General features: G+C 34.8%; 4 protein-coding genes, 1 long non-coding RNA gene, 1 other non-coding gene and 2 pseudogenes across 6 annotated transcripts; 4 read left to right on the top strand and 4 right to left on the bottom strand.

The window, feature by feature from the left end:
• Nucleotides 1-3,538: 3,538 nt before the first annotated feature.
• On the top strand, nucleotides 3,539-4,531 carry LOC120136451 (short-chain dehydrogenase reductase 3b-like). Its single transcript, XM_039152486.1, has 2 exons — nucleotides 3,539-3,631; nucleotides 3,718-4,531. The coding sequence occupies exons 1-2, from the start codon at nucleotides 3,618-3,620 to the stop codon at nucleotides 4,496-4,498; spliced, it is 795 nt and encodes a 264-aa protein (XP_039008417.1). The 5' UTR covers nucleotides 3,539-3,617; the 3' UTR covers nucleotides 4,499-4,531.
• A 1,037-nt stretch (nucleotides 4,532-5,568) lies between these two features.
• Nucleotides 5,569-6,193, bottom strand: LOC120136477. Its single transcript, XM_039152501.1, has 2 exons — nucleotides 6,051-6,193; nucleotides 5,569-5,938 (listed from the first exon to the last, which is right to left on the bottom strand). The coding sequence occupies exons 1-2, from the start codon at nucleotides 6,191-6,193 to the stop codon at nucleotides 5,569-5,571; spliced, it is 513 nt and encodes a 170-aa protein (XP_039008432.1).
• Nucleotides 6,194-7,251: 1,058 nt separating this feature from the next.
• On the bottom strand, nucleotides 7,252-7,979 carry LOC120136433 (ubiquitin-40S ribosomal protein S27a-like). The gene has a single exon (XM_039152478.1). It carries the CDS (start codon nucleotides 7,924-7,926, stop codon nucleotides 7,456-7,458), a length of 471 nt encoding a protein of 156 aa, XP_039008409.1. The 5' UTR covers nucleotides 7,927-7,979; the 3' UTR covers nucleotides 7,252-7,455.
• A 563-nt stretch (nucleotides 7,980-8,542) lies between these two features.
• On the bottom strand, nucleotides 8,543-9,858 carry LOC120136434 (annotated as a pseudogene).
• A 115-nt stretch (nucleotides 9,859-9,973) lies between these two features.
• On the top strand, nucleotides 9,974-10,046 carry TRNAF-GAA. Its single transcript has one exon. It is a non-coding gene; the product is annotated as a tRNA-Phe (tRNA).
• Nucleotides 10,047-12,155: 2,109 nt separating this feature from the next.
• LOC120136432 (S-adenosylmethionine synthase-like) lies at nucleotides 12,156-14,001 on the top strand. The gene is made up of 2 exons (XM_039152477.1): nucleotides 12,156-12,244; nucleotides 12,726-14,001. Exon 2 carries the CDS (start codon nucleotides 12,733-12,735, stop codon nucleotides 13,912-13,914), a length of 1,182 nt encoding a protein of 393 aa, XP_039008408.1. The 5' UTR covers nucleotides 12,156-12,244; nucleotides 12,726-12,732; the 3' UTR covers nucleotides 13,915-14,001.
• LOC120136435 lies at nucleotides 12,376-15,122 on the top strand. Its single transcript, XR_005517340.1, has 2 exons — nucleotides 12,376-12,442; nucleotides 14,889-15,122. It is a non-coding gene; the product is annotated as an uncharacterized LOC120136435 (long non-coding RNA).
• Nucleotides 14,839-16,810, bottom strand: LOC120136431 (annotated as a pseudogene).
• Nucleotides 16,811-26,373: the final 9,563 nt, after the last annotated feature.

The following is a 26,373-nucleotide window of genomic DNA, read 5'->3' as shown; positions in this document are numbered from 1 at the left end:
AACTTTTTGCTCGAATTCATCACTCGATGGATCAACGTTTAGAGAGAGTTCATAATGAGAAGAACTCATCTGTAGAAAGAAAAAGAAGTTCATAATGAGAAGAACTTGTTCAACTTTTCGCTTGAATTCATCATTTGATGATCAGCATTACCAGGTCAAGTTCATAATGAGAAGAACTCATCTGAAGAAGGAAGAAGAAGTTCATAATGAGAAGAACTTGTTCAACTTTTCGCTTGAATTCATCATTTGATGGATCAGCATTACCAGGTCAAGTTCATAATGAGAAGAACTCATCTGAAGAAAGAAGAAGAAGTTCATAATGAGAAGAACTTGTTCAACTTTTCGCTTGAATTCATTATTCGATGGATCAGCATTGCCAGGTCGAGTTCATAATGAGAAGAACTCATCTGAAGAAAGAAGAAGAAGTTCATAATGAGAAGAACGTGTTCAACTTTTCGCTTGAATTCATCATTTGATGGATCAGCATTACCAGGTCAAGTTCATAATGAGAAGAACTCATCTGAAGAAGAAAGAAGAAGTTCATAATGAGAAGAACGTGTTCAACTTTTTGCTTGAATTCATCATTTGATGGATCAGCATTACCAGGTCAAGTTCATAATGAGAAGAACTCATCTGAAGAAAGAAGAAGAAGTTCATAATGAGAAGAACTTGTTCAACTTTTCACTTGAATTCATCATTCGATGGATCAGCATTGCCAGGTCGAGTTCATAATGAGAAGAACTCATCTGAAGAAAGAAGAAGAAGTTCATAATGAGAAGAACTTGTTCAACTTTTCGCTTGAATTCATCATTTGATGATCAGCATTGCCAGGGCGAGTTCATAATGAGAAGAACTCATCTGAAGAAAGAAGAAGAAGTTCATAATGAGAAGAATTTGTTCAACTTTTTGCTCGAATTCATCACTCGATGGATCAACTTTTCCAGAGAGAGTTCATAATGAGAAGAACTCATCTGAAGAAGGAAGGAGAAGTTCATAATGAGAAGAACTTGTTCAATCTTTTGCATGATTCTATCACAAAAAGAGATAGATCATCATTAACATTTCTAGATTACATCACAAAAGGAGACAAATTATCATCCCCAGTGGAAAAGTTCATAATGAGAAGAACTAATCCCAAAGAAGATTTTGTTCAACATTACCATCATAATCAAATGAAGTTAAATGAAAAAAAACTTATTGTCTTTTCGTCTTTGCCCTATTCTTGTTAATACAAGAATGAGCAAAGAGGGGCAGCTGAAGACACTAATTTTTTACATTTGGTTTTTTTTATATATTTATTATTATTATTTTTATTATTATTATTATTATTATTATTATTATTATTATTATTATTTATATATTACAGGCCCAAATTATAACCCAAACAGGAGCCCAATTCTGGCCCAACTGAGCAAACCCATCAAAAACCCTAAAACCCAACTAGGGTTTTCTATCATAGTGCTGTCGTCGCTTTGCTTCTCCATCGTTGGATCTAGCATTGATCCAACGGTTCAGATGGTCCCAGCAGAAACCCTAGGGTTATGATACCCTAGGGCCACATGGCCGCGTTCGTCAGCCAGCCGACACCTTCAATGCCAGGTGACCCAACCAACAGCTGCCGACGCCTTGCTACCTTGACACCACCTCACCAGAATGCTCCAGAAGCATCCGAGGTCATACACGTCGCTGCTCTAGAGGTGAGTCACCATTGGAAGCTCGGTGACTCACCGAAAGCCTCCTAAGGGACCGGTCCGACGAAAGCCTCGGTGGTGGCTATAATAGCCACCACACCGCAAAATAAAAAGGGAGGAGGAAGAACCAAGGCAACCAACAGCCACAGAGCAACCAAACAGAGAGCAAAGATACAAAAAAATAGAGACCAACTCACAACAACCAACAATCAAACCGAGAAGAGAGAATGAAGAGTTTACCTTACCGGAGAACCCCAAACGGCTCCTGAGAACCAAAAATACCGAAGGTATTTTCCTTAGATCTAGGAAAATCCATAACTTTTTAAGATAAAAGAAGGGTGAAATTGGGTTTAGGGTACTTGGATCTAGGGTTTAGGAAATTTTGGTGTTTTCCGACCACCGGAAACGGTGGCCGGCGGTGGGGATTACGGCGGCAGACGGCTGCCGCCCGGTAGCCAGCTTCCCTCCGATGAGGGAAGCTAAAGAGAAGTGAGAGAGAGTTTAAACTCTCTCAGTTTAGAGAGAGGAAAAAATGAGAGAAATGAGAGTGGCCCTTCGGGTCAGCCGGTTAGGGGTTTAAATAGCCCTCCCCAAACGACGTCGTTTTGGAGAGGGGTCTGTCTGTAATTAACTAAAAGTTAAACCCTTTCCGCAGCCATCCTAATTTGTAATCCTTACATTTTAGTCACTAAATCAATTTATAATCCTTTTAATTCGGTTCTTTAATTTTAATTTTATTTATTTTAGTCCTTTATATTAAAATAATATATTTAGGATAAATATCATATTTAGTCCTTTAATTTTAATAATTGATATTTTAAACCCCGAACAGCATATTTCAATTTATTTTAATTTGATATATGAATTTTATATAATTTTATTTTAGTCACCAAATTAATAAATAAGGAGAATAGCATGTTTAATCCCTGTAATTTTAAATAATTAATCATGAATTAGGTTTATTAGATTATAATTTAGTCACTAATTTTAAATATTTTCATTTATTATAAAGTTTTACTGCTTTTAAATATATAGTTCTAATTTTATTTTTATTATTGTATTTATGTTTTAATTTTACTTGTTTATATATTTAAATATTATTTTTATATAGTCATATAAATATATATATAATAAATAATAATTTATTTTAAATCTTAATTTGATCTTACATAAATTATTTTTTTTATCATATTTTAATATTTATTTATTTATTTTTCAATATCAAAGAAAATGACAGTCTTAATACAACTGGATGTCCTATTCTGGTATTTTAAAATTAAATATTATAAAAAATTATAATTTAATTTTATTTAAATTATTATATTGTTAATATTTAATATCGAAGAAAAGAACTGTCTTAAGGCACCTAGAAGTCCTTTTCTGATATTTCTAAATAAATAAATATTTTACATATAAATATATATAAATTAATAGATTTTCTTAAAAATTATAGTAATAAATTTGAGATAACATAATTATAAATTAAATATTTGAATTCTTAAATTCTGTTATTAGAGGCAATTTATAATTAAAAAGTACCAATTTTGGGCGTTGTAGGGGTGTTAATCCTTCCCTAAACGTAACCGACCACGAATCTCTTTTTTATTATTAAAAAAACGAATTTTTGGTTATAAACGCATATCAGTTCATCTTTTAACTGATGTTTTCTTAAAACTCTTTTAAAAGATAATTTTTAGGTATTTGACCTACCTAACCCAAAAAGCCGATGGCGACTCCTAAATTATTTTAAAAAAACCATTTATTAACATCATTTTTCCCGCCAAGTAAAAAATTCGTGCCCGGACGAAAACCGATTACGACACTAATCATTGAGCTTTACCACCTGGTAAACACTACTATAAATAGGAAAGATCTCGAGGTAAAAACAACAGCAGATCCCAGGGCATTGCTAAGAAACTTTCCCAAATGTCTATGCCAAGGTATGTTTATGTTTTTTTATAGCTCTATTAGATCTGTCATTGCTGATTATGGTTTTTTATAGAGTTAACTGTATGGTACTTCTTAGGTTGGAAGGTAAAGTAGCTCTTATCACCGGTGCAGCTAGCGGGATCGGTGAGGAGACGGCGAGGTTATTTGTACAACATGGAGCTTTCGTTGTTATCGCCGATGTCCAGGATGATCTCGGGAATCGAGTCGCTGAATCGATAGGCCTCGACAAGGTTAGTTACCGGAATTGTGATGTACGAGACGAGAAGCAGGTTGAGGAAGCAGTGAGTTACACGGTGGAGAAATATGGGAAGCTGGATATCTTGTTCAGCAACGCCGGTATCCTAGGGCCGTTAACCGGAATCTTAGAACTCGACATCGACACCTTCGACGACATAATGGCCACGAATGTTCGAGGCACGGCAGCCATGATCAAGCATGCAGCTCGAGCCATGGTGGCTAAAAAAACTCGCGGATCCATCATATGCACGGCAAGTATAGCGTCTTGTTTAGGAGGAACAGGTCCCCATGGTTATACCGCATCGAAGCATGCAATCGTGGGGCTCGTTCGAGGAACGTGTAGCGAGCTCGGGGCTCATGGGATCCGAGTCAACTGCGTTTCTCCGTATGGAGTGGCCACGCCTCTCGTTTGTAGAGCGTACAATTGGGAACCAAGTGAAGTGGAGGCCAATAGTTGTTCCATGGGCAACTTGAAAGGCATAGTGTTGAAGGCTAGGCATATTGCAGAGACCGTGCTGTTTCTTGCTTCTGATGAATCCGCTTATATCAGCGGCCAAAACTTGGCGGTTGATGGAGGATTCACGGTGGTTAATCAAGTTGTTTCATCACTTACCAATTAATGGCTATCACAGTAAGTAGAAGCCAATATTTTATACAACTATAAATAAAAGTTTCTCTGACTAGCTAGTCAAACCTTGTGACCAGCACATCCCATGTGCATTTTCCTTATACTCCATAAATCCATCAAGTCTTGTCTGCCATTATCTCCACGGTTCCTTACTGAGACTAAAATCAACCGTTAATTCACAAAAGGAAAAAGAATGATAAATTAATATTAATGGTAAGATCTTATTTGATATTTTATTATGTTAAAATGAACTATAATTTCTTTCTAAATAATTTGATGGTGACCAATGAAAATTTGTTCTTTGATTTGAGCTATGAGCTCATATTCGTTTATTTATTTATTTATTAGAGCTCATATTCGTTTAAATAAAATAAATATTTGCTCGGTTTGAGCAGTGCCTTCGGTGCATGAACTGATACATTAATAATGATATGCAAGTTTATAAATATTGAACTCTACATTCATAACAATGTTAAACTAAAATATTTATTTTTGTAGAAAAAAACTTAAATATTTATCGATTTATAATAAGTAAGATGATTTTTTATACTAAACACAATAAAAAGATAGATGTAAACAAACCAATAATTTTGATGTATTTTTTATTTGGATTAGGGTTGAGCAATGAAATTGAGAAAACCAGAAAACCAATTTGAATCAATTTATGCGGTTTGAATTTTTATTTTATTTTTCGGTTTCGATTTGGTTTAACAATATAATTATACAATTCGATTCGTTTTTTCATATGAAAATCATTTATTTCAACTCAAATCAAATTAAAAAAATAAAATAAAATAATTATTCAAAGCAAACTTATTTTAAATTTATTATAAGATAAATTTAAATAAATAAAATCTTAAAACTAATAATATTTTTTTGAATTAAAATTTACATATTTACACTCGATTTAAGCTTTAATTTTACTGTATTTGGATGTTAATTTGAAAAATAGGAAACAGTCGAAACCACAAAACCGAACCAAACCGAAATCGCAATTTTTATAAAATTCAATTTCGATTTCAATTTTTGAAAACACACAAAATAAGGTCGATTCATATTTTATTAAAAACCCATAATTCCATAATTCCATGCAATTTGAAGGCCAGTAAACACTCCCCAGAGTTCTGCCTGCAGAGGATTTGTGATCCCAACGCATTTGTGAAAACCAGTCATCCAATTGCCTGTGTAATCCCGGATTACTCCACCTATTAACCCAAGGCCAGAGGAGGTTGAGACTGAAGCATCAGTGTTTAGACAAAACCAAGCAGTGGGTGGTTTACGCCAAGAGAGTGGGAGACTAGCATCAGAGGCGAGAGCTTGAGGAGGCGACGTACAATCAAGAGCGAATTTTGCCCAGAGAGCTTCGGGCAAAGTTGGCAGCAACATCTTCTTGATCATTGTTAACGACGAGAGCATTCCGATTCTTCCATAGCTGCCAGGTAATGGTTGCAAATATACTATTCCAGGGGACACCAGTGATCGGTTGAGGGAAATTATTAGAAATGGTGGTGCATAGCCATTCACTGAGATCAAGTGAACAAAACCTTACAATTGCAGCGAGCGAGAGAAGAAGAGACCATAGGCTTTTCGCAATTGGACAATCTCTCAAAATGTGAAGGGTGGTTTCTTGAAACTCCACATTTGGGACAAGAAGCATCGTCAGTGAAAGACCTTCTAGCTCGTTCATGATTAGACATGAATTTGTTATGGGAAGCTCAAAGGAAAAGACGGATTCGCTGGGTAACTTTTAAATGTCAAACTCGGGTCCATGAGTTAGAAGCATTATTCCAGGAGGATTCAACAAGGGAGGTGTAAGCCGAGTTGATGGAAAAAATATGACAAGTGCCCCATCTCCATAGGCAGGAATCGTATTGTGAGAGTCGACTTCAATCAAGATTGAAATTAATATGTAGACTAATTGAATTACTATATGAATTGTTAGTCATTAGACTATGAGAGTCGATTCATAGTTTAACATTCATCAACTATGAACATACTCGAATATTTTAATAATATTTTTCTATCATAAATAGAATTAACTAAATTATTATAATATTTTTAAATAATAATATTATTTTTTATAATAAACAATAGTATTATATGAATATTTTTGAAATTTTATCAACTTGACATCATTCAAATACCAAACATAACCTAAATTTTAATTCTCTGTGTCAATATAAAAGAAGAGCAGCAGTTAGACTGATTCTGGTGTTCTTAAAAGAAAACAAAGAAGCATATATGGATCAAGGAAACCAATCAATTTCACTTTTATTTTCCTATATCAAACTAAAAACATCAAATATTCCAAGAGACATGCACATGAAATATACCTTACAAATCATAATAGGTACCACCATCTGCAATTTATACCACAACCTCCAGCAAAGCAATTACAAGATACAGCAACAAGCATAACATTGCGTTTGCCAACAATGGTATGAATCAGAGTTAAGTATTAATAACTCAATACAGATAGTAGAAAGTAGAGGATAACAGCAGAGTTTATAAACGGATGATTTAGACCAAAACAATAAAATAAAACCAACAGAACAATAACTCCAGAGATCTCACCTTCACGAAGCAAGACTACAGCCATTAATCGATCCTCCATAATTGATAATCCAATGTTCAGTCTTTTCCGTAATTTTAAAGGGATTTAAATCCAATGAATTGTGTGTGCATAAAAAGCAAATTTCAAGCAGAGAAAAGACATAAAAAATAAGGAAAAGGATTCATAAAAGCAAACAAAAATAAGTAGAAAACCACATAATTTGATTCAGACAACTGAACTGATAATCATTCAAATGTCAAAACTCCAAAAATAGTATAACATGATAAAACATAACAAAAATTTTAAAAGTTCAGCAATTACTGAAATATAAAACGCTAATGTCCATTCTGTTAAAACAGCAATAGATTCAAATCTTTTGAAGGACCCGGCCCTATTCAATCGCCACCAGCCTTCTGGTAGACGTAAGTGAGTCCACACTTACCGCAATAGTGCCTATCGAAATGGTTAGCCATGAAAGTCCCGGCTCCACACTCAGCATTGGGGCACTCTTTCCTCAGCCTCTGAACCTTCCCGGACTCATCCACCTTGTAAAACTGGAGCACGGCGAGCTTGACCTTCTTCTTCTTGTGCTTGATCTTCTTAGGCTTGGTATAGGTCTTCTTCTTCCTCTTCTTTGCACCACCCCTGAGACGGAGAACGAGGTGGAGAGTAGATTCCTTCTGGATGTTGTAGTCGGCTAAGGTGCGGCCATCCTCGAGCTGCTTCCCGGCAAAGATGAGGCGTTGTTGGTCAGGTGGAATGCCTTCTTTGTCCTGAATCTTGGATTTGACATTGTCGATGGTGTCAGAAGACTCGACCTCTAGGGTTATGGTCTTCCCCGTCAGGGTTTTGACGAAGATCTGCATCGTGGTGGCGGGTAAAGATGCGAAGAGAAAAATGAGGGTAGAAGGAAGCGGCTAGGTTTCTGATATAAAAGAATAGAATAGGGTATTTTGAGGGAGTTGAAAGTACGTAATTACCCATGCTCCTTTGCACTTTTGGGCTTTTGGTGATTACTTATTGTGTCATTGATCATGCAATGCGACCCAACTAAAGCCCTAATGCAAAGTAAATTGTAATTTTGAAGTCCTTTCCTTCGATGGTTTAAATATGCCAAGGTGGCCTATATTATTTATAAAAAATTTAAATTTAGTCATTATACTTTAATTTTACAATATTGAGTCTCTTTATTATTTTTAATTTAAAAATCTAAACTTCTCTAATTTTTGTTCGACTTTATTATTAACTAATGATGTTAACAAAAACAATGCAAGGTTCTTGCCTCTTGTTTCTTGATAGAAAAAGAATTGCGAGGTCAAAATGGAAACATACAAAACCAATGCATGATTCCCAAAGTTTACTTATTTGCAAGAAACAGATAAATTGCCGAAACTTCACGACCAAGGTTATGCATTTGCCTGCAAGTTCATAGACATTGATGACAGTAACTCATTTACAGAACAAATGATGGTTAACAGATGCTGCAACACCAAAATACCAGGCTGAGCTTCAACATTCAAGATCCATCACCCAGAGAAAAAAAGGGAACCAAGGGATTTTACACTAATGCGCAAAGCTTACGGTTGAGTGGTCTGATTAGTACCACAACCAAAGGTTTTCTCGCTGCTGTAACACATATACAGAAACCCGTTGTCCTCTTTGTACGACTCGTAAACAGAGTCCATAAGTGTAGCTGCAATCACAGGTTGCAGCTGAGAGGTCAGAAAATGTTCAAACATAATAGAATCATTTTGAAAGAAACATAACATAATCTTATATCATGACTTACCTGTTAGTGGTAATGTGTCCTTCACGAACACAGAGTGATTTTCCAGGGCTCAGTCGAAGTCTCGAGCTTAATATATGAATGCATTGTCCGACGGACATGTCCCGAGGAACCAGATACCTAAAAAAGAAAAATTGTAGAAAAAATTTAATCTGCCTTTGTAGCTTTTAACAAGAAATCTAAGTTCTGATATCCATTCAAGATTGAAGTTCGAAATGTTGAAATGCTCCATTGGAATCATTTTAGCAGTTATAGAATTTGACATGCCATAAGATAATTTTGAAGGGTCTTTTCTTTCTTTAGAAAAAGTGCAGTCATCATATCTTCATTACCAGTCTTACTGCGTAAGGAGAGTTTGTTTCTTTACAATAAAAGCAAGCAATTAGGCTGAGACTTACTTTTTCTTTTCCATTTCAGGAAGATCTGATTTTGAGTATCTTTCCACAATCACCTGCAGAAAATGAGGGGAAAAAGGTCAGAGAACCGGCCTCTAGCAATTACCAGCAAGTTCTGTTTTAATAGAACCCATAATCCATGGAGGGGCAGAAGGAATTCAGGTAATCTAATCTATAAACAGCATTAAGTCTTGATAACTATAATAAACATTAATTAACAAATAAAGAACAAAATTCAATAGATTAAAAAATGAAAAAAAAATAATATTTATAAAAGAAAAAAATAAAATTCAAAGGCAGAGATACGGAAACACCAGGGTTTGACCCAAAGTGACATCGAAAGATACTGAATGGAAAAACTTACAGGCACACGATTTGGATATTTGGCGATGATATCGCGGGATTCTTCGACCCTTTGGTCTGCGAAGTAATTTAGAAGAAATAACAAATTAGATTAAGGAAAGAAAGAAAAAAGAAAGTTATTAGAAAGGAGGGTATTGTCAGGAAGCAAACCAAAAGTGAATTCATCCTTGAAAGATGGAGTCTTTCCCATTGCAACAACGCAGGCGAATCGAGTGTGTTGTTGAAGATGGAGATCTTTTTTATATCGACACGAAACAAATACAGATGAAAGTATATAAGTGATCGAGGCAGAGACGCATTATACTTCTAGAACACAATCATCTGATATATATAAAGTATATATGTTTATATTCAATTCCCGACCAGCCTGCGGGGATAGCTCAGTTGGGAAAGCGTCAGACTGAAGATCTGAAGGTCGCTTGTTCGATCCACGCTCACTGCATTTAGTTTTTTCGATTTGTTTTTGGAAATTTGTTCTTTCCTCTATTAGCCCGTTTTCAAAGCCCACGACATAGACCATTATTGTCAGTTTGATTGGGGTAACATAACACCCCAACCTACATTTCTGACTTTTCCCTCAAGTTAGCATGTACTAATTTATTCATTTTTATTTGAGTTGGTGTACATTTCCTCTATTAGCATTCGATTGAGTTGAGTTGAAAATTTTGAGTTGACGAGTCCTATTTTATAACTCGAATTTGACTTGAATTTTCGAGATTTCGAGTTTTTATTTAAATTTAATTGTAAATATTTATAATATTATGATATTATTTGATTCCAATTTGAATGGTATTTTATAACTATATACATTACATATATATTTGTTCATATTTTTTTAATATGTGATATGCATATATCATACGGGGTTGAGAGACTCGACTCAAACTTAAAAATCAATCCACCAATTACTAAAAATTTCGAATTATTTGAGTTGTATTTTATTACTCGATTTGAACTTGAAATTTTTCAAATCGATTCCAGTTTATGAAATTATAACTCGAAGTTAATTCGAGTCGAATTTTTACTAATCGGATAAAAAATCAATTTTTTCGAGTTGAATCAAAGTTTGTTCACCTTATATTCATCCCTAACTTCACAATTCAAAATAAATAATATAAGATTAAAATGTCTATTATTATTTTCTTCATTTAATTTAATTTGGAAAAAATAAAAAATCAAAATTGGAAGAAAAAGATTAAAAATACACCAACTAAAAAACGAAAAAAATAATTTGAAAAAGTTTGAGGACCAAAAATATTATTAGACCTTAAAAGAATTAGTCGGTGAGTGTGAGAATAGGGATTCAAATTTCCTGATTTTTCCTAGTTGTTGCCTTGTCATTTTGTGGGCTACTGGATCTGGGATTCACATTCATGCCAATGAGGCAACCGGCTGAGGCAAAACCATCAAAGCTTAATCACCGGCCGAGATTGGTGAGTGACCCATGTTTCCCGGTAAAACCCATTAACTTTTTTATATAAACCTTAAATACGTAACCATCAACCAATTATATTGTTTCAATAAAAAATCAGGCAAGCCTTTCTCTCTTTTAACCCCGACGACTACAATTATGTCTTCCCCGAACTTTAATGTTAGCCGTCGGATCTTGATTTTACCATATCAAAGGCCAATAACATATAAGGGTAAATTACACCACTAATCAATAAAGTTTACGATATGTATCAATTTTTGCATTGAACTTTAAAATACTTTTAACATTAAACTTTTTTTACTTTTCAATTCGAACACTAGGCCATTAAATCATTAACAAATAAGATGATGTAGTAGTTTGATAATGATGTGGAAGTTTAAAAAATATTAATTTTTATTTCACTTTTTCATTTTTTTATTAAGATTAAAGTTTTTTCACTCATTTTTTGTTGTTGACAAAAACCGTCATTCTATCGTGTCTTTGTGGTCATTTTAGACACTAATGAACTTGTTTTATCGTCCTCTATCATTTTATCATGTTAGCTTTTCTCAAAATCTCTATAAAACTAACAAAATTAAACATGAAACTATTATTTTTGGGGTTTGGAGGCTTCCTCGACTTTAAGGAGTTTAGGGAATTTGTTCAAAAATTCGAATAGTGTGAAATATTCTTTTGAGAATACAAACATTTAGATGAATATTTCATTGATTGTGAATGAGTTTCATAAAAAAGCAGTCTAAAAGAAGAAAGAGAAAAGAAATACAAATGTTTTAGTATTAATCTAGTCATGAATGACAAATGGGGTCAGGTGATTAATGCATACAACAACAATCGAAGGAGTTAATGTTTTTTATTAGAAAAGAAAAACGAAAAAGATGACTATATCATTACATCATTAACGATTTAACAATTCAATGCCCTAATTGAAGCGTTTTAAAATTTGATGCTAAAAGCAACACACAATCTAAATTTTAGTGACTAATGGTGTAGTTTACCAAAACAAAACTAAAACAAATAAAAAAAATCAAAACTACAACCAGTAGCCGGTCACTGATACTTAACATATCCATTTTCACTATAAATATCCGCGCTCGAGGCTAGAATTTCTGTGTACATTGAGTTCCCCACTTTAGAGGTCGGGTCTGCTCAATACTCTCTCTTACTCTCGCAGGCAAAGACTCATATCCGTGCGGAATTCTCGCTCCCAGGTTGCTTCTTCTGCCCTTTTATTCTTCTTTTTTTTTTCTGCTTATTTGCTTTGCTTTTAAATTTTTGTGTGGAGATCTGGCTTTGTTGTTTGTGGTAGCAGTGGAAAATGTCTGTTTTCTCCTTTTATGGATAAGTTTGATTGAAATGCTTGCAGATCTGTGCGGTTTTCTGTTTGTTTTGGAGCGTTTATCATATTAGTTTCTGAAAATATATGGATGTAACTTTGTTTGGCGTAAAAATTTGAATTGGCATGAAGTTATCATTGTCGGCTGTCGTTTATTAAAGACATGTGAAAGTTTCGATTGAATTTATTTTTTATTTAAAATGTTAGTTAAATTTGAAGTAATATCTATTGGATCTGTAACTTTCTTCCCTCCTAATATCTTACATCATTATGATTTATGAATGCTTTGAATTATGTTTATGATTTGTGATTTTACATCGTTGATTTAGATGCGTGTGTGGTTTATTTGTGTGCAGGCTTACGATGGAGACCTTTCTATTCACATCTGAGTCCGTAAACGAGGGTCACCCTGACAAGCTCTGTGACCAGGTCTCTGATGCAGTGCTTGACGCCTGCCTTGCTCAGGACCCTGACAGCAAGGTTGCCTGTGAAACATGCACCAAGACTAACATGGTCATGGTCTTTGGGGAGATTACCACCAAGGCCAATGTGGACTACGAGAAGATTGTCCGCGATACATGCCGCTCCATTGGATTCATTTCTGATGATGTGGGTCTCGCTGCTGACAAGTGCAAGGTCCTTGTCAATATTGAGCAGCAGAGTCCTGATATTGCCCAGGGTGTCCATGGCCACTTTACAAAGAGTCCCGAAGATGTTGGAGCTGGTGACCAGGGCCACATGTTTGGTTATGCCACTGATGAGACCCCTGAACTTATGCCTCTTAGCCATGTTCTTGCGACTAAGCTTGGGGCTCGTCTTACTGAGGTTAGGAAGAATGGGACTTGTGCTTGGCTACGGCCCGATGGTAAAACCCAGGTTACTGTCGAGTACTATAATGATAATGGTGCCATGGTTCCGGTTCGTGTTCACACTGTCCTCATCTCTACTCAGCATGATGAGACTGTTACAAATGATGAAATTGCTGCTGATCTCAAAGAGCATGTTATCAAGCCTGTCATCCCTGAGAAGTACCTAGACGAGAATACGATCTTCCACCTTAACCCATCCGGCCGCTTTGTCATTGGTGGTCCTCATGGTGACGCAGGTCTCACTGGGCGCAAGATCATTATTGATACTTATGGTGGCTGGGGAGCCCATGGTGGTGGTGCTTTTTCTGGAAAGGATCCGACCAAGGTGGACAGGAGTGGTGCGTACATTGTTAGGCAGGCTGCCAAGAGCATTGTAGCAAATGGCCTTGCCCGTAGGTGCATCGTGCAAGTTTCCTACGCAATTGGTGTGCCTGAGCCCTTGTCCGTCTTTGTTGACAGCTACGGAACTGGAAAAATTCCAGACAAGGAAATCCTCCAAATTGTGAAGGAGAACTTTGACTTCAGGCCTGGCATGATCACCATCAATCTGGACCTCAAGAGGGGTGGCAACAACCGGTTCTTGAAAACAGCTGCGTACGGACATTTTGGACGAGACGATCCAGACTTCACCTGGGAAGTTGTGAAGCCTCTGAAATGGGAGAAGCCTCAATCTTAAAACAAGCTTTGCCTATCCCGGCTGCTCACTGCTTTGCTTATCCATGTTGCTGAATAATCCTCATGTTTCTTGCTGCTACCCTATATGGCTATATAAAAGTAATCCCCTGAATTTCCTAATCCACATATGATGTGTACTATTCATTCTTTTACCCTTTTATTGTTCTTTTATCTTGGGTTTTCTTGATTTGTGCCCTCGTTGAGACAGAAATGCATGAGAATTTTGCTTTATCTTGATGGCTACTTTCTTGTGAGCATGTGTTCTTTGATAATCATATCATGGACCTGATAACCTCATTATCTAAGTTCAAAGAAAATAAAATAATACCCTGGTTCAGGAAGCAGCTTAACTGCCCAAGTAATCTACCATGCCATACCATTTACATGCCTCTAAATTATGAAATATTTCATTTGTATGTTTGACCATGACTATTTTATTTTTAGAGATGACAATTGGATAGGACGAGTTGATTTTTTTTTAAGTTTTTTTGAAAAGATTCAATTAAACTTCTTTCTCATGGCATTATCTATCGTGAACTTTTATATACATTATGGATCGTTAGGTCAATATTATTAATTGCTAGATTAGGATTATAACAGTCAACATCGCTCTCTATTAGTCAAAGAATCAAATTGATTTTTTTTTTCAATTTAAGGATCATATTGGGTGTAAAACAAAATTTATGGGTATTTTTTCTTTCAAAAAGTTTAATAACATTGTGTACCGTTAATTTTTTTTTTAATTCATGAATTCAAGTGGTGCGAATATGGTAATGCGAGCAGCAGCAGTTTGTAAGATAAGCCAAGTAATGTAGGAACGACGAAGCTGGCAAAGCCTGATAGAAATTAAAGTGTACTATAAACGATGATTCTCTTAGTACAATCTCCAAACAATGATTCTCATCCCAAGAACTCGCCTGTCGGATATGAATAATATCTTCGATTGTTCTAAGTAATTGTGATCTGATCATCAAGTGAGAGACGACAGCAACCGAGACTGTTGAGCAATGATCGAAGCAGTGGAAGGACTCTGTTCCAAAACAACTTGGTAACCATCTCCCATGTTATCCATTCAAGGCTCAACAGTTGCCAAAACAGCCCACCGGCACACGATCCCCCGCCCCTGGCACTGCCGTAGATGGCGTTGTAAATCCTCTGGAAATAGCTGTTTCTCTTCTCCAAGCTGTACCCTGGCTGCTTAAAAGACTTTCCAAACTCTCCGATGACAACTGGTTTCTTCACCACAGAATTGCAGTCCACAGCATGTGCTTCAATCCACTTGTCCACAAAACCAAGCTGCACCTCTTCGCTCATATTTGTCGACGGTAACCATTCCTCAGGGTAGATATGGATAGTGGCAAAATCGACGTCGAGAATCTGGTTATTCAAAATGAAGTCAGTCCCGATTGGGTAACTATTCGGATTGTATTGTTTCTTCTCGGGAATCGATTCCCCGTAAAATCCTTCGAGTCCTATTTCCAGTAGATGATGATTGTCAATGGCCTTCACATGTGCAGCCATTTCTTTTATCCAGCTCTGTAAATTACATTAAGCAAAATTATTAGTACAATTCGGTGAACTGGTATCCAACTACAAACACTAATAGAGGAAACTTCAACAACTTATTCCAAACGAGACAGAAAGAAGAAACAAAAGCAGCAAAATTGTCTGTGACTAGTTTACTTTTTTATCCGTGACGGTGAGCTTCTGATACACCAATGGGAAATGGGTTTTGTCTTTTTAGCTGGAATGAACTGAAATCAAGTTCAACCGACTTTAAAGATTGGTTCTTTGTTAGATTAATGTCTCATTCGTGTTTACTGTTTTATTACTCGGTAGTACTTTCTAGCTAGTGTTCACATGATAATCACAAGACCTGCGACCAAATTTGTACGCTTCTGCAATTAGCTTGAAAATCGAACCTGAAGATGAGCTCCAGATGGGTCAGTGGGGCAACGAGGTTCGTTCATAAGTTCCCAAGCAAAAATGGTGGGATCATCTTTATATGCCACTCCGGTAATAGTGTTGACTCTCGTCAGCACCGCCTGCAAATCAAGACTACTGGCTAAATACATTTATTAAAACTGGTCAAGTTTTCATGAAGTTGAAGACCAAACCCGAAGAAAATCTCCTCAGGTTGGTTGCAAAACATTTATTAAAAGGGAGGAAAAAAAAGGGGTTTCATGAAATTAATTCAAGTGCGTTCCAGAAACTCAAAAGCTGTATACCTTAACATGATTCTTGTAGTATTCTCTGACAATAGCGTCCGTGTAAAAATCATCTTCATTTCTCAGGTTTCTTCCTCGTTGCTTTCCCCATTCAACGTATTTACCTTTTCCTCCGTAATCTTTGAAGTTATTCACCATGCTCATAATCAAGTGAATTCCATGCTTGTTAGCTTCTGCTACAACAAAATCCAGTCCCTGAAATATAATAAACAGTCAAATAAGTACCTTTTTTTTCTAACGTATAAAACGGCTATAAAATCGAAAAAAAAATTACTCTGTTTTACCTTGAACACGTCTTCATTGTACGAACCAGGAGAGATCTGCAGAGGCTTGTAATCACCTTCGTTAAACGCCCAAGTTCTAGCTACGTTCATGCCGTACTTTGAGGCTTCTCGGAACACATCAGTAACCTTACTTCTCGTAGAAGTGTCCGATGCGAACACCATCAACCAGTAAGCATTGAAGCCATTTAAGTAAAATGGCTTTCCGTTCACGGCGAACTTCGTTCCTGTCGTTCGAACGAAGCCATTGCCACGAGCATCCGACCGCTTGATGTTCGTCGTCAGCGTGAGGACTAACAGGACGATGAAGCTGTTGAACCAACGACTTGCCATCATATTCAGGACTTTGGTACGAAGATTGATAGTCAATGAAGCAGATGATATATAAGGGGATTGTAGGTGGGAATGGTGGTGTGGTTTAAAATTATGAATCAAATTTATACAACATACGTACATGTATACATGATTGTGTGACACGTCCGTGGGTGGATGAGAAAATAATAGATAAATGAACATATATGTGTGTTTCTTAAAAGAATTGTGATAAGTGGATAGTTTTTTAGAGGCAAAAATATATAATTATCCTTTTTACCATTTTCTAATTTTTAAGTAATTTATTTTCATTTCCTAACTCAATTAATTATTTTATTTTCCCCCCAAAGAAATATAAACAGTACTTAATAAATTTGTTTAAATATATGAATATATAGACCATAATTTGTTGGAGACTTAGAACTCAATATTCTTCTTGTTTCTATAAATCTTTCAAAGTTTAATTCATCTTCTTAAATGAACATTTATGGATGCATGATGTGGAACGCGTTTAGAAACTGTATGCGTCTGTTAGCAGAGATTTTTGATAATTTATTTGGTTAAATTTTCTATTAGTCCCTATATTATGTTCAAATTATAAATCTAATTTTTATATGCTAAATTAGTTTTTTTAATTTATTTCTATCTATTTTATTTTTCTTAATTTTAAAATTCCGATTATGATTTAAATGATAACCGTTAAATTTATTAAATTATTTTTATTAATTTGTATATTGTTGGTAAATTATAAATTTAATTTATTATCTTTATTTTAATTTAGACATATTGCTTTTGTATCTTAAATGAAAAACATATTTAGATGGTGTGGCTGAAAATAAATACTATTAGAATGAATCTTGAGATGCAAGATAAGGTTTTCTTCGGTTACAAGGAACTAACCAACAAACTCTTACATAATAAATGGATGATAGAACAACAAGATATAGATGGTCATGCATGCAACCATCTTATTTGTGTAAATAAATAAAATTTCCCAAATTGATTTTAATTAAGTGGAACAAAAAAATATTCCATCAATAGTTTTTTTCATTGGTAGGCCGTTCATCTTTTTTTTTTTTGATATGTGGCGACATCAACTTTAATGTTGATTGTTGACCGTCGGTATTCTTTATTATTCTTTTTATTTTTTCTTGTTTTTTATTTTCAATAAGTCTACCTATATGACATGTTTTCCTCTGTTTTATGGCACGTTTGTTCTACCTTTTGACACGTTTTTCGGATGTTTGGTTGTTGTTTTCATTTATATTTTTGTAAGAGTTGATTAAACATCGTAACAACTAATCAAGATGACACTTATCTGTTATATTATTGATCTTCCATGCTTTGGACCCTCGGATTGGATTTGGATACCCATTATGCGTTCTTAGATAGCTTTTCACGTCGTTCAAGTCTGATTTGTGGTTTGTCGGTGGTCTTTTAGTAGCTTGATCCCCTTTTGTATTTCGTTTGTTGATGCAATTAGATCTGTTTGTATATATATTTGTTCGAGTTTTTTTTTGTTAGATTTTAATCTTTCTTTCTATAGTCCTTAACTCCTTATGTGGTCTTAAGTCGTAAGTTTTTTTTCAATGATTATAGGAAATTATTCTAATTATGTGCTTAATTTACGATTATGATTGTAAATCTTTATTGTTCTTTAGGATATTTCATATTTTGAATAAAATTAGTGATTTATTTAAAAAAAAAAATTAGGTGGAGCAAACACATTTGGTCGGTTGGTCAAGTTACTCGTTTTTGTTACTTTATATTCCATTAGGACTTAAGTCATAGGTTCTAGCTAGACCCACTAAAAACACTCTTCTTTTTCCTAAAATCCCTACTTCCCTCCTCCTTAAAATTAGATTAGGATTAAGATTAGATTTAAAATTTATAAAATAATAATAATAAGTGGCCAAAAACGACTCCTCATCTTCTAATCATATGTCAAACATCGTTTTCTTTCAAAAATAATATTATGTAAATTTATTTATTTTTTAATTTTATAAATAATAATTGTTCTTCTCGTTTTTATTTTAACAACATATTATATAAATACATATTAAATATTTAAAATTTAATTTTATATATTAACTTTGAAATGATATTATCCTTTTCATTTTCATTTGTTTTCTGTACTTTTTACATTTTAATCAGCTTCATGAATCCTGATTAATGTTTCATGTGTTTCAATCGTTGATTTGAATAATGAGTAAAATGTATACCTATTATATGGGTTCGTATGACAGTTAGGTTTATTGTACTACTAATGAATTTTTATTAATATATTGTTTAAAGACTCTCAATCATTTGTTAATGAATGTTTATACCTTTATATATACGGTGCTCGAATCCGAAACCTTTAAAAATATTAATAAGTCTCTTAATTGCTGAAATTATTTGATTTGTGCTAGTAATGAATTATTATATAAAATAAATTTAAGAAATATATCACATATGATATGCATGTTGTAAAATATATATCAATTAATTTTCACTATAGATATGAACTAAATCCGAATCAGATTTAATCTGATCTGAATTGAGCCTAAGCTAAACATAGTCTAAACTCAAAATAATCCGACATGAATCTAAAGCGAACGACTCAATTATATCTCTACAAATTATGTAATTTTAAAACATTTATATCTATTTTGTTTTTTTTTTCTAAAAATAAAAAAGATAAAAGCCATCATAAACCTATTTATCAAATATCTATCAACAAAACAGAAAAAATACATGAATGACTTAAAATGCTTAAACGAAGCAGAAAAATACATTAATGAGCTGGCACAAAAGTAATTGCTAATGTATTCCAATTATAGATAGATCCATGTATATGTATAATTGATGCCAAGCGGCGTTATGCTACGTTTGTTTTGCTTTAAACCACAATTGGAACCCTATTACTTACTTTCGGTTCATGTCCATAACTCCCTCACGTCACCCCTACTAATGCTTCATTCTCCTTTCTATTTCATTTTTCATGCATCAATCCATTAAAGCATATTGTACAACTTTACACATATTGTGAATTTACGTACCATTTCTAATCTTACATATTCAGATTGCTATTAAATTTTAAAGATGATTATATTAAATAACATAATATTTTAAATGTAAGATTAAAGAAAATAGATTGTATTTTTATACATTTAATAATCTTTTATTACTGTTAACTTGACTTTAACAATAGTTGAGTTAATATGTTATATATTAATATCCTTCAATAAAATAATGATAAGTGTTAATATTACTTTATTAATAGAAAAATAAGAAAAATATAAATTGCAAGAAGTAGTAGTCAAACCTACATTGGAAAAAAATCAAAGCACACTACTAAACACTACAATAAATTAAAAAAATTATCTTAATATCGTTAAATAATATTTACATTAAATCGTGATTGAATTAATCACATTTATTTTATAAAATTATCTTATTTTCTTTTATAAAGTAACTAGTTTTACTAAAAATAAGTAAATACTCAAATTACAATAAAAGTTTACAACCATAATCATAAACAAAACATATAAGGATAATTTTGTATAATCATTAACACAAGAAACTAGACACTTATGATTATACAATTACTATACAAGAAAAATGTTAAAAAATATAATCAAATAAACTCGAATAAAATGTAGATATGAACATATCTGATCGCATCAGTAAAGAAGCCACAAAAGAGAATCAAGCTATTAAAAGACTATCACAAAATGTAAATCAGAATTGAGTGGCGGGAAACAATTATCCACGAATGCAAATCACATATCCAAATCTAATTTGAGGTCCAAAGCAGAGGAGCTCAACATGATAACAAATAAGCCACATATTGATCAGTTGCGGCAATGTTATATCTAACCTTGAGAAAAAGGATAAATGAAAACAAAAGACCGAAAACATGTCAAAAGACAAAAAAAAACGTGTCATAAGGACAAAAGAAAACATTTTATAAATTCAAAGTTATTAAACATTAAAGAAAAAAAAAGCAAAGATACAATATAATAAAATAAAAGAAAAAAGAATATTGGAGATCAGCAATTAACATTAAGGTTGGTGTCTTCTCCGATCAATTTCGCTGGTTGAAGACAATCATTCAAAAAATAATTTAAACGATACTTTTCATGAGATATCAACCTAAAGAGACCGATTCAGGATCTCTTTACCAATGAACCCAAATTAAAACCAATTTCATCTTAGGCTTATATCCCACTGAATTCATTTTGACAATAGAAAAAAGGGTGAATAAAATAAAATATCGTTTTAAAGAGTGCATGGTGATGTTACTACTGATTATGACGTCAAATATTTAAAGATGAATCAAAAATTACGTTTTGATTTTTTTATGGATTTTTTTTGTTTTATGATCCATGAAGAAATATCTCCAAAAGATCAAGGCGCCAAGGTTGATAGATGCAGCATATGAGGAGGCTAGTGGTGCTCGGTTGAGTATGCTCGTTTTCTACTTCAGACTTCTCTTCGATTCCTGAAAGGTGAACCTTCATATGATCCAAGCATTTTGAATTGTTTTGATAGGAATAATACGGTGCATGTGCATTTTGTATCCCCACCTTACCTGTTTAGTACAAAAATTCTTTAGAAGGCAGCCCTCTTGATTAGTTATTACCTTTGAATTAACGCTTTTTCTTCACTAGTTTCCTCTTGTACTCGTTATATTTGGTATTGTTAGGTATGACTCATAAATATACCGAGAAAGTCTCGTAGTGGGGGTTACGATATTTGATACGGTACAAGGTTATTTTTGTAAATATATACCATGATTTATTTATTATAAAAGGAGATGTAACCTAAACCTATGAGACATTGAATTGAATAAAAATTCTAGCACCGCCTAGGGCACCGAGGACGTAAGCATATTGCTAAACCTCGTTAAAATTCTTGTGTTCTTTCCTTTTTCTTTACCTGATTTTTCAACATTTGGTATCAGATGTCAGGAGCCAAGTTCGAAGTTGCGAAATTCGATGGTCAGGGTAACTTCGGATTATGGCAAACAAGGGTGAAGGATCTGTTGGCACAGCAAGGGATCGTGAAGGCTTTGCGACCTACAAAGCCGGCGTCGATGGAGGAGGAAGATTGGGAAGAATTGCAGCAGCAAGCGGCATGAACCATACGATTATGTTTGGCGGACGAGGTCATGTATCACGTCATGCATCTGTCGTCTCCAGATGAAATTTGGAAGAAGTTGAAAAGTCAGTTTATGTCCAAATCCTTAACGACTAAATTGTATCTAAAGCAGCGGCTGTATGAGCTGAGGATGCAGGATGATATTGATTTGGTGCAACACGTGAATGTCTTCAATCAAATCGTTTTTGATTTGGCTCGTCTTGATGTGAAAATTGAGGATGAAGACAAAGCGATGATTTTTGTTGTGTTCGTTGCCTCCCTCTTACGAAAACATGGTGACTACTCTTATATATGGGAAAAAGACTGTCAAAGTTGAGGAGATTATTGCAACCTTGTTGGCTTACAATCAGCAGAAGCAGAATGTAGGGGAAAACTCTCAAGCTGATAGCTTATATGTCAAGGGTAATCGAGACCGTGGACGGAAGCCAGAGAAGGCAGGGTCTGGGAAACGGAATTTCATATCCAAATCTAGGGATAAGAAGACAATTCATTGTTACAAGTGCAAGGAGGCGGAACATATGAACCGAGACTGTCCGAAGTTGAAAAAACAAACTGATAAGAAGCGTGATGACTCATCCAAGTCTGTGAATGTGGTTGAGGATGACAATTCTGATTGCAGTGAGGGTGATATGCTCTCTATTTCAACGACTCAATTGACGGATGTTTGGATTCTTGATTCTAGATGTTCTTATCACATCACGCCAAATAGGGAATGGTTTTCGACATACAGGTCGGTTAATTCTGGTTCTATCTATTTGGGTGATGATCGATGTTGCAATATTCTTGATATTGGTGATGTTAGAATTAAGATGTATGATGGTTCTGTTCGGACTGTGGTGTTCGGCATATCCAGATTTGAAGAAGAATTTGATTTCTATGGGCACTTTACACAAGAATGGTTTTATCCCTAAAGCTGATGAGAATATGGAAACCATTCGGATTGTTAAAGGAGCTTTGATTGTGATGAAAGGAAATATGACTGCAGTGATATTTATAGATTGTTAGGGAGTACCGTTGTAGATGGAGTTCATTCTGTTGAGTCCTGTGATGATACTACCAAACTGTGACATATGTGTCTTGCTCATCTTAGTGAATGTGGTATGGCTGAATTACATAAAAGAAATCTGTTGCATGGTGTTAAAAGCTGTAAGCTCGATTGTTGCAAGTATTGTGTTCTTGGTAAACAGACTAAAGTTCGTTTCAAGACTGGGAAGCATACAACTGAAGGGATTCTTGATTATATGCATTCTGATGTGTGGGGGCCTTCCACGATATTATCTTTGGGTGGATCTAGGTATTATGTTACTTTTACTGGCGATTTTTCACGGAAAGTTTGGGTGTATTTTTTGAAACAGAAGTCTGACATTTTTGATAAGTTCAAGTTGTGGAAAACTGAGGTAGAAAACCAAATAGGATGAAAAATCAAGTGTTTGCGGTCTGACAATGGTACGGAGTACACAGATTCACAGTTTCTAAACTTCTGTAAGGAGCATGGGATTAAGAGGCATTTTATAGTGTGCAAGACACCACAAAAAAATGGTGTTACGGAACGGATGAACAGGTCGTTGAATGAAAGAGCCAGATGCTTGCGGTTGAATGCGGGGCTTCCCAAACACTTCTGGGCTGAGGCTATTAACATGGCTTATTATCTTATCAATAGATCGCCAAGGGCATCATTGGTTGGGAAAGTTGCAGAAGAGGTATGGATTGGTCATGATGTTACTTTTGATCACTTATGGATTTTTGGTTGTCATGCTTATATGCATGTACCTGCTGATGAGAGATCCAAACTTGATGCAAAATTGAAGGAGTGTATTTTTTTGGGTTACAAGAAATGTGTCAAATGATTCAAGTTTTAGGATCCAGCTGCGAAGAAAATTGTGATCAGTAGAGATGTTTTTTATGAACATCCCATGTTGCAGCAAAGCAAAGACACGACAGTGGTGGATTTCAAGTAGTTTCCAGTTGAGAAAACAGAAACTTCTCAACCAACTTCTGGTAGTTCCGCTATGGATGATTTGCAGGATTATAGTCTCGCCAGAGACAGGGTGAGACGGGCGAATATAAAGCCTCCGAACATATTGAGTTTTGAAGACTTGGTCTCTTTTGCACTTACTGTTAGCAGTGATGATCTAGTTACTTTTCATGATGTTGTTACTAGTCAGGAAAACGAAAAGTGGATGGTTTCCATGGTTGAAGAGATGGAGTCTTTGAATCACAATCGTACATGGGAGTTAGTTCACCTTCCTGAGGGTAAGAAGTCGATTGGTTGCAAATGGGTGTATAAGAAGAAACCAGTAATAACAGAAAAAGAGGGGGAGAAGTTCAATGCTCGTTTGGTAGCAAAGGGTTTTCACAGCAGAAATGAGTTGATTATGATGAAATTTTTTTCTCATTTGGTCAGGCACACTTCAATCCGAGCAGTACTTGTATTGGTGGCTAGTTGGGATTTGCATTTAGAACAGATGGATGTTAAAACTGTTTTTTTATTGCATGGTGATTTATAGGAGCAGATCTACATGCAGCAACCTGAAGGTTTCACTCAACCTGGAAACAAGCATTTAGTTTACAGATTGAAGAAATTTTTGTACGGGTTGAAACAGTCTCCGAGACAATGGTACAAACGGTTTGACTCCTATATGATCAAGATTGGCTACAAGCGATGTGAGTATGATTGGTGTGTCTATGTTAAGAGCCTTGATGATGGTTCTTTTATTTTTATGTTACTATATGTTGATGATATGTTAATTCCTGCGAAGAACATGAATGATGTTATCGGTTTGAAAACTTTATTGAGTCAGGAATTTGATATGAAAGATTTAGGTGCTGCAAAGAAAATTCTTGGAATGGAAATTTGCACGGACAGAGACTCAAGGAAACTATGGCTATCTCAACGGGGTTATGTTGAGAAAATGCTAGAAAGGTTTGCGATGAGCAGCGCAAAACCAGTGAGCACTCCATTGGCGAATCACTTTAAACTCTCATCAGAATAGTGCCCTAAGACAGATAAAGAAGTTGAGGATATGGCAAAAGTTCTGTATCCTAATATTGTTGGTTGCTTGATGTATGCAATGGTATGTACTCATCCTAATTTAGCTCATGTTGTTAGTCAAGTTTGTAAGTACATGTCTAAACCTGGTAAGCAACATTGGGAAGCAGTCAAGTGGATCTTTAGGTACTTAAAGGGTACTATGGGACATGAAATTGTTTTTGGTAGTCAGCAGGATAATCCTTTAGTTGTAGGATATGTGGATTCAGACTATGTGGGTAACTTGAATAATAGAATATCTACGACAGGGTATGTCTTTACTCTTGGTAGAGGGCCTATTTGTTGGAAGTCTATTGTTCAATCTGTTGTGGCATTATCTACAATTGAAGCTGAATATATGCAGCGGCTGAAGGTGCAAAAGAAACTTTATGGCTTATTGGTTTAGTGAATGAGTTGGGTGTTCAGCAAGGTGGAGTTCATTTGCTTTGTGACAATCAAAGTACTATTCACTTGGCTAAGAATCAGGCATATCGTGCTAGAACTAAGCATATTGATGTAAGGTTTCACAAGATCAGAGAGTTGGTTGCATCTGGAGAGATTTTGTTTCAGAAGGTATATACTAATGAGAATGCCTCTGATATGTTCACCAAGCCAGTTACAACAGACAAGTTCATGCATTGCTTGGATTTGATGAGTGTTTCGAGTTGTTAAAGAAGTAAGGTAACCCAATCCACATTGAATGTTTCCTAAGGGGCAGGATATTCGCCAATGTGGAGATTTGCTAGGTATAACTCATAAATATACCGAGAAAGTCTCGTAGTGGGGGTTACGATTATGTGTGTTGGGGGTGCGAGGGCTGCAGCCCCGTGGTACGATACAAGATTATTTTTGTAAATATGTACTAGGGTTTATTTATTATAAAAGGAGATGTAACATAAACCTATGAGACATTAAATTGAATAAAAATTCTAGAGCCGCCTAGGGCACCGAGGACGTAAGCATATTGCTGAACCTCGTTAAAATTCTTGTGTTCTTTCCGTTTTCTTTACCCGATTTTTCAACAGGTACTCTCATACACGACTAAAAAATTATGCCAAAATGAATATCACATGAATTATTACATAAATGTAAAAAATATCTTACATAATGTAAAACATAAGAAATGTATGCATAAGACTCGGTTCTTAAAATTACTAGGATGATACTTTGCACTCATAGTGTAGTCATCTAATCTGTTCTTTTGGGTCACTTTGTAGATGAGTTTTGCTTCGAGCCTAAAGTTCTCTCTACATTATTGTTGCAACCTTAGATTGGCGACACAAATTTTGAATTTCAATAGTCCGTAGTTTATAGACAATTATGCGTTTGAGAAGGAAGAAATTTAGGTTTGCTTCTTCACATACATTCGTACACTTCCTTTTGTTAATTATCGAAGAATCTGCCAGCAGCACCGCAGTCTTTTTAACCTTGTTTAGAATGGCAAGGTTAGGCTTTAATTAACAACG

This window comes from Hibiscus syriacus, unplaced genomic scaffold (genome assembly GCF_006381635.1).
Source record: "Hibiscus syriacus cultivar Baekdansim isolate YM2019G1 unplaced genomic scaffold, ASM638163v2 tig00110630_pilon, whole genome shotgun sequence".
Lineage (NCBI taxonomy): Eukaryota > Viridiplantae > Streptophyta > Magnoliopsida > Malvales > Malvaceae > Hibiscus > Hibiscus syriacus.
Note: the sequence above shows the minus strand (reverse complement) of the source record. Positions and strands in the feature narration are given on the sequence as shown.

Excerpts from the sequence above, each read along its gene's own strand:
- LOC120136433 (XM_039152478.1), bottom strand. The coding sequence starts at position 7,926 with ATGCAGATCTTCGTCAAAACCCTGACGGGGAAGACCATAACCCTAGAG.
- LOC120136477 (XM_039152501.1), bottom strand. The coding sequence starts at position 6,193 with ATGAACGAGCTAGAAGGTCTTTCACTGACGATGCTTCTTGTCCCAAAT. Across the intron at positions 5,939-6,050 it reads TCGCTCGCTGCAATTGTAAG|CTATGGAAGAATCGGAATGC; the intron begins GTTTTGTTCACT and ends ATTACCTGGCAG.
- LOC120136432 (XM_039152477.1), top strand. The coding sequence starts at position 12,733 with ATGGAGACCTTTCTATTCACATCTGAGTCCGTAAACGAGGGTCACCCT.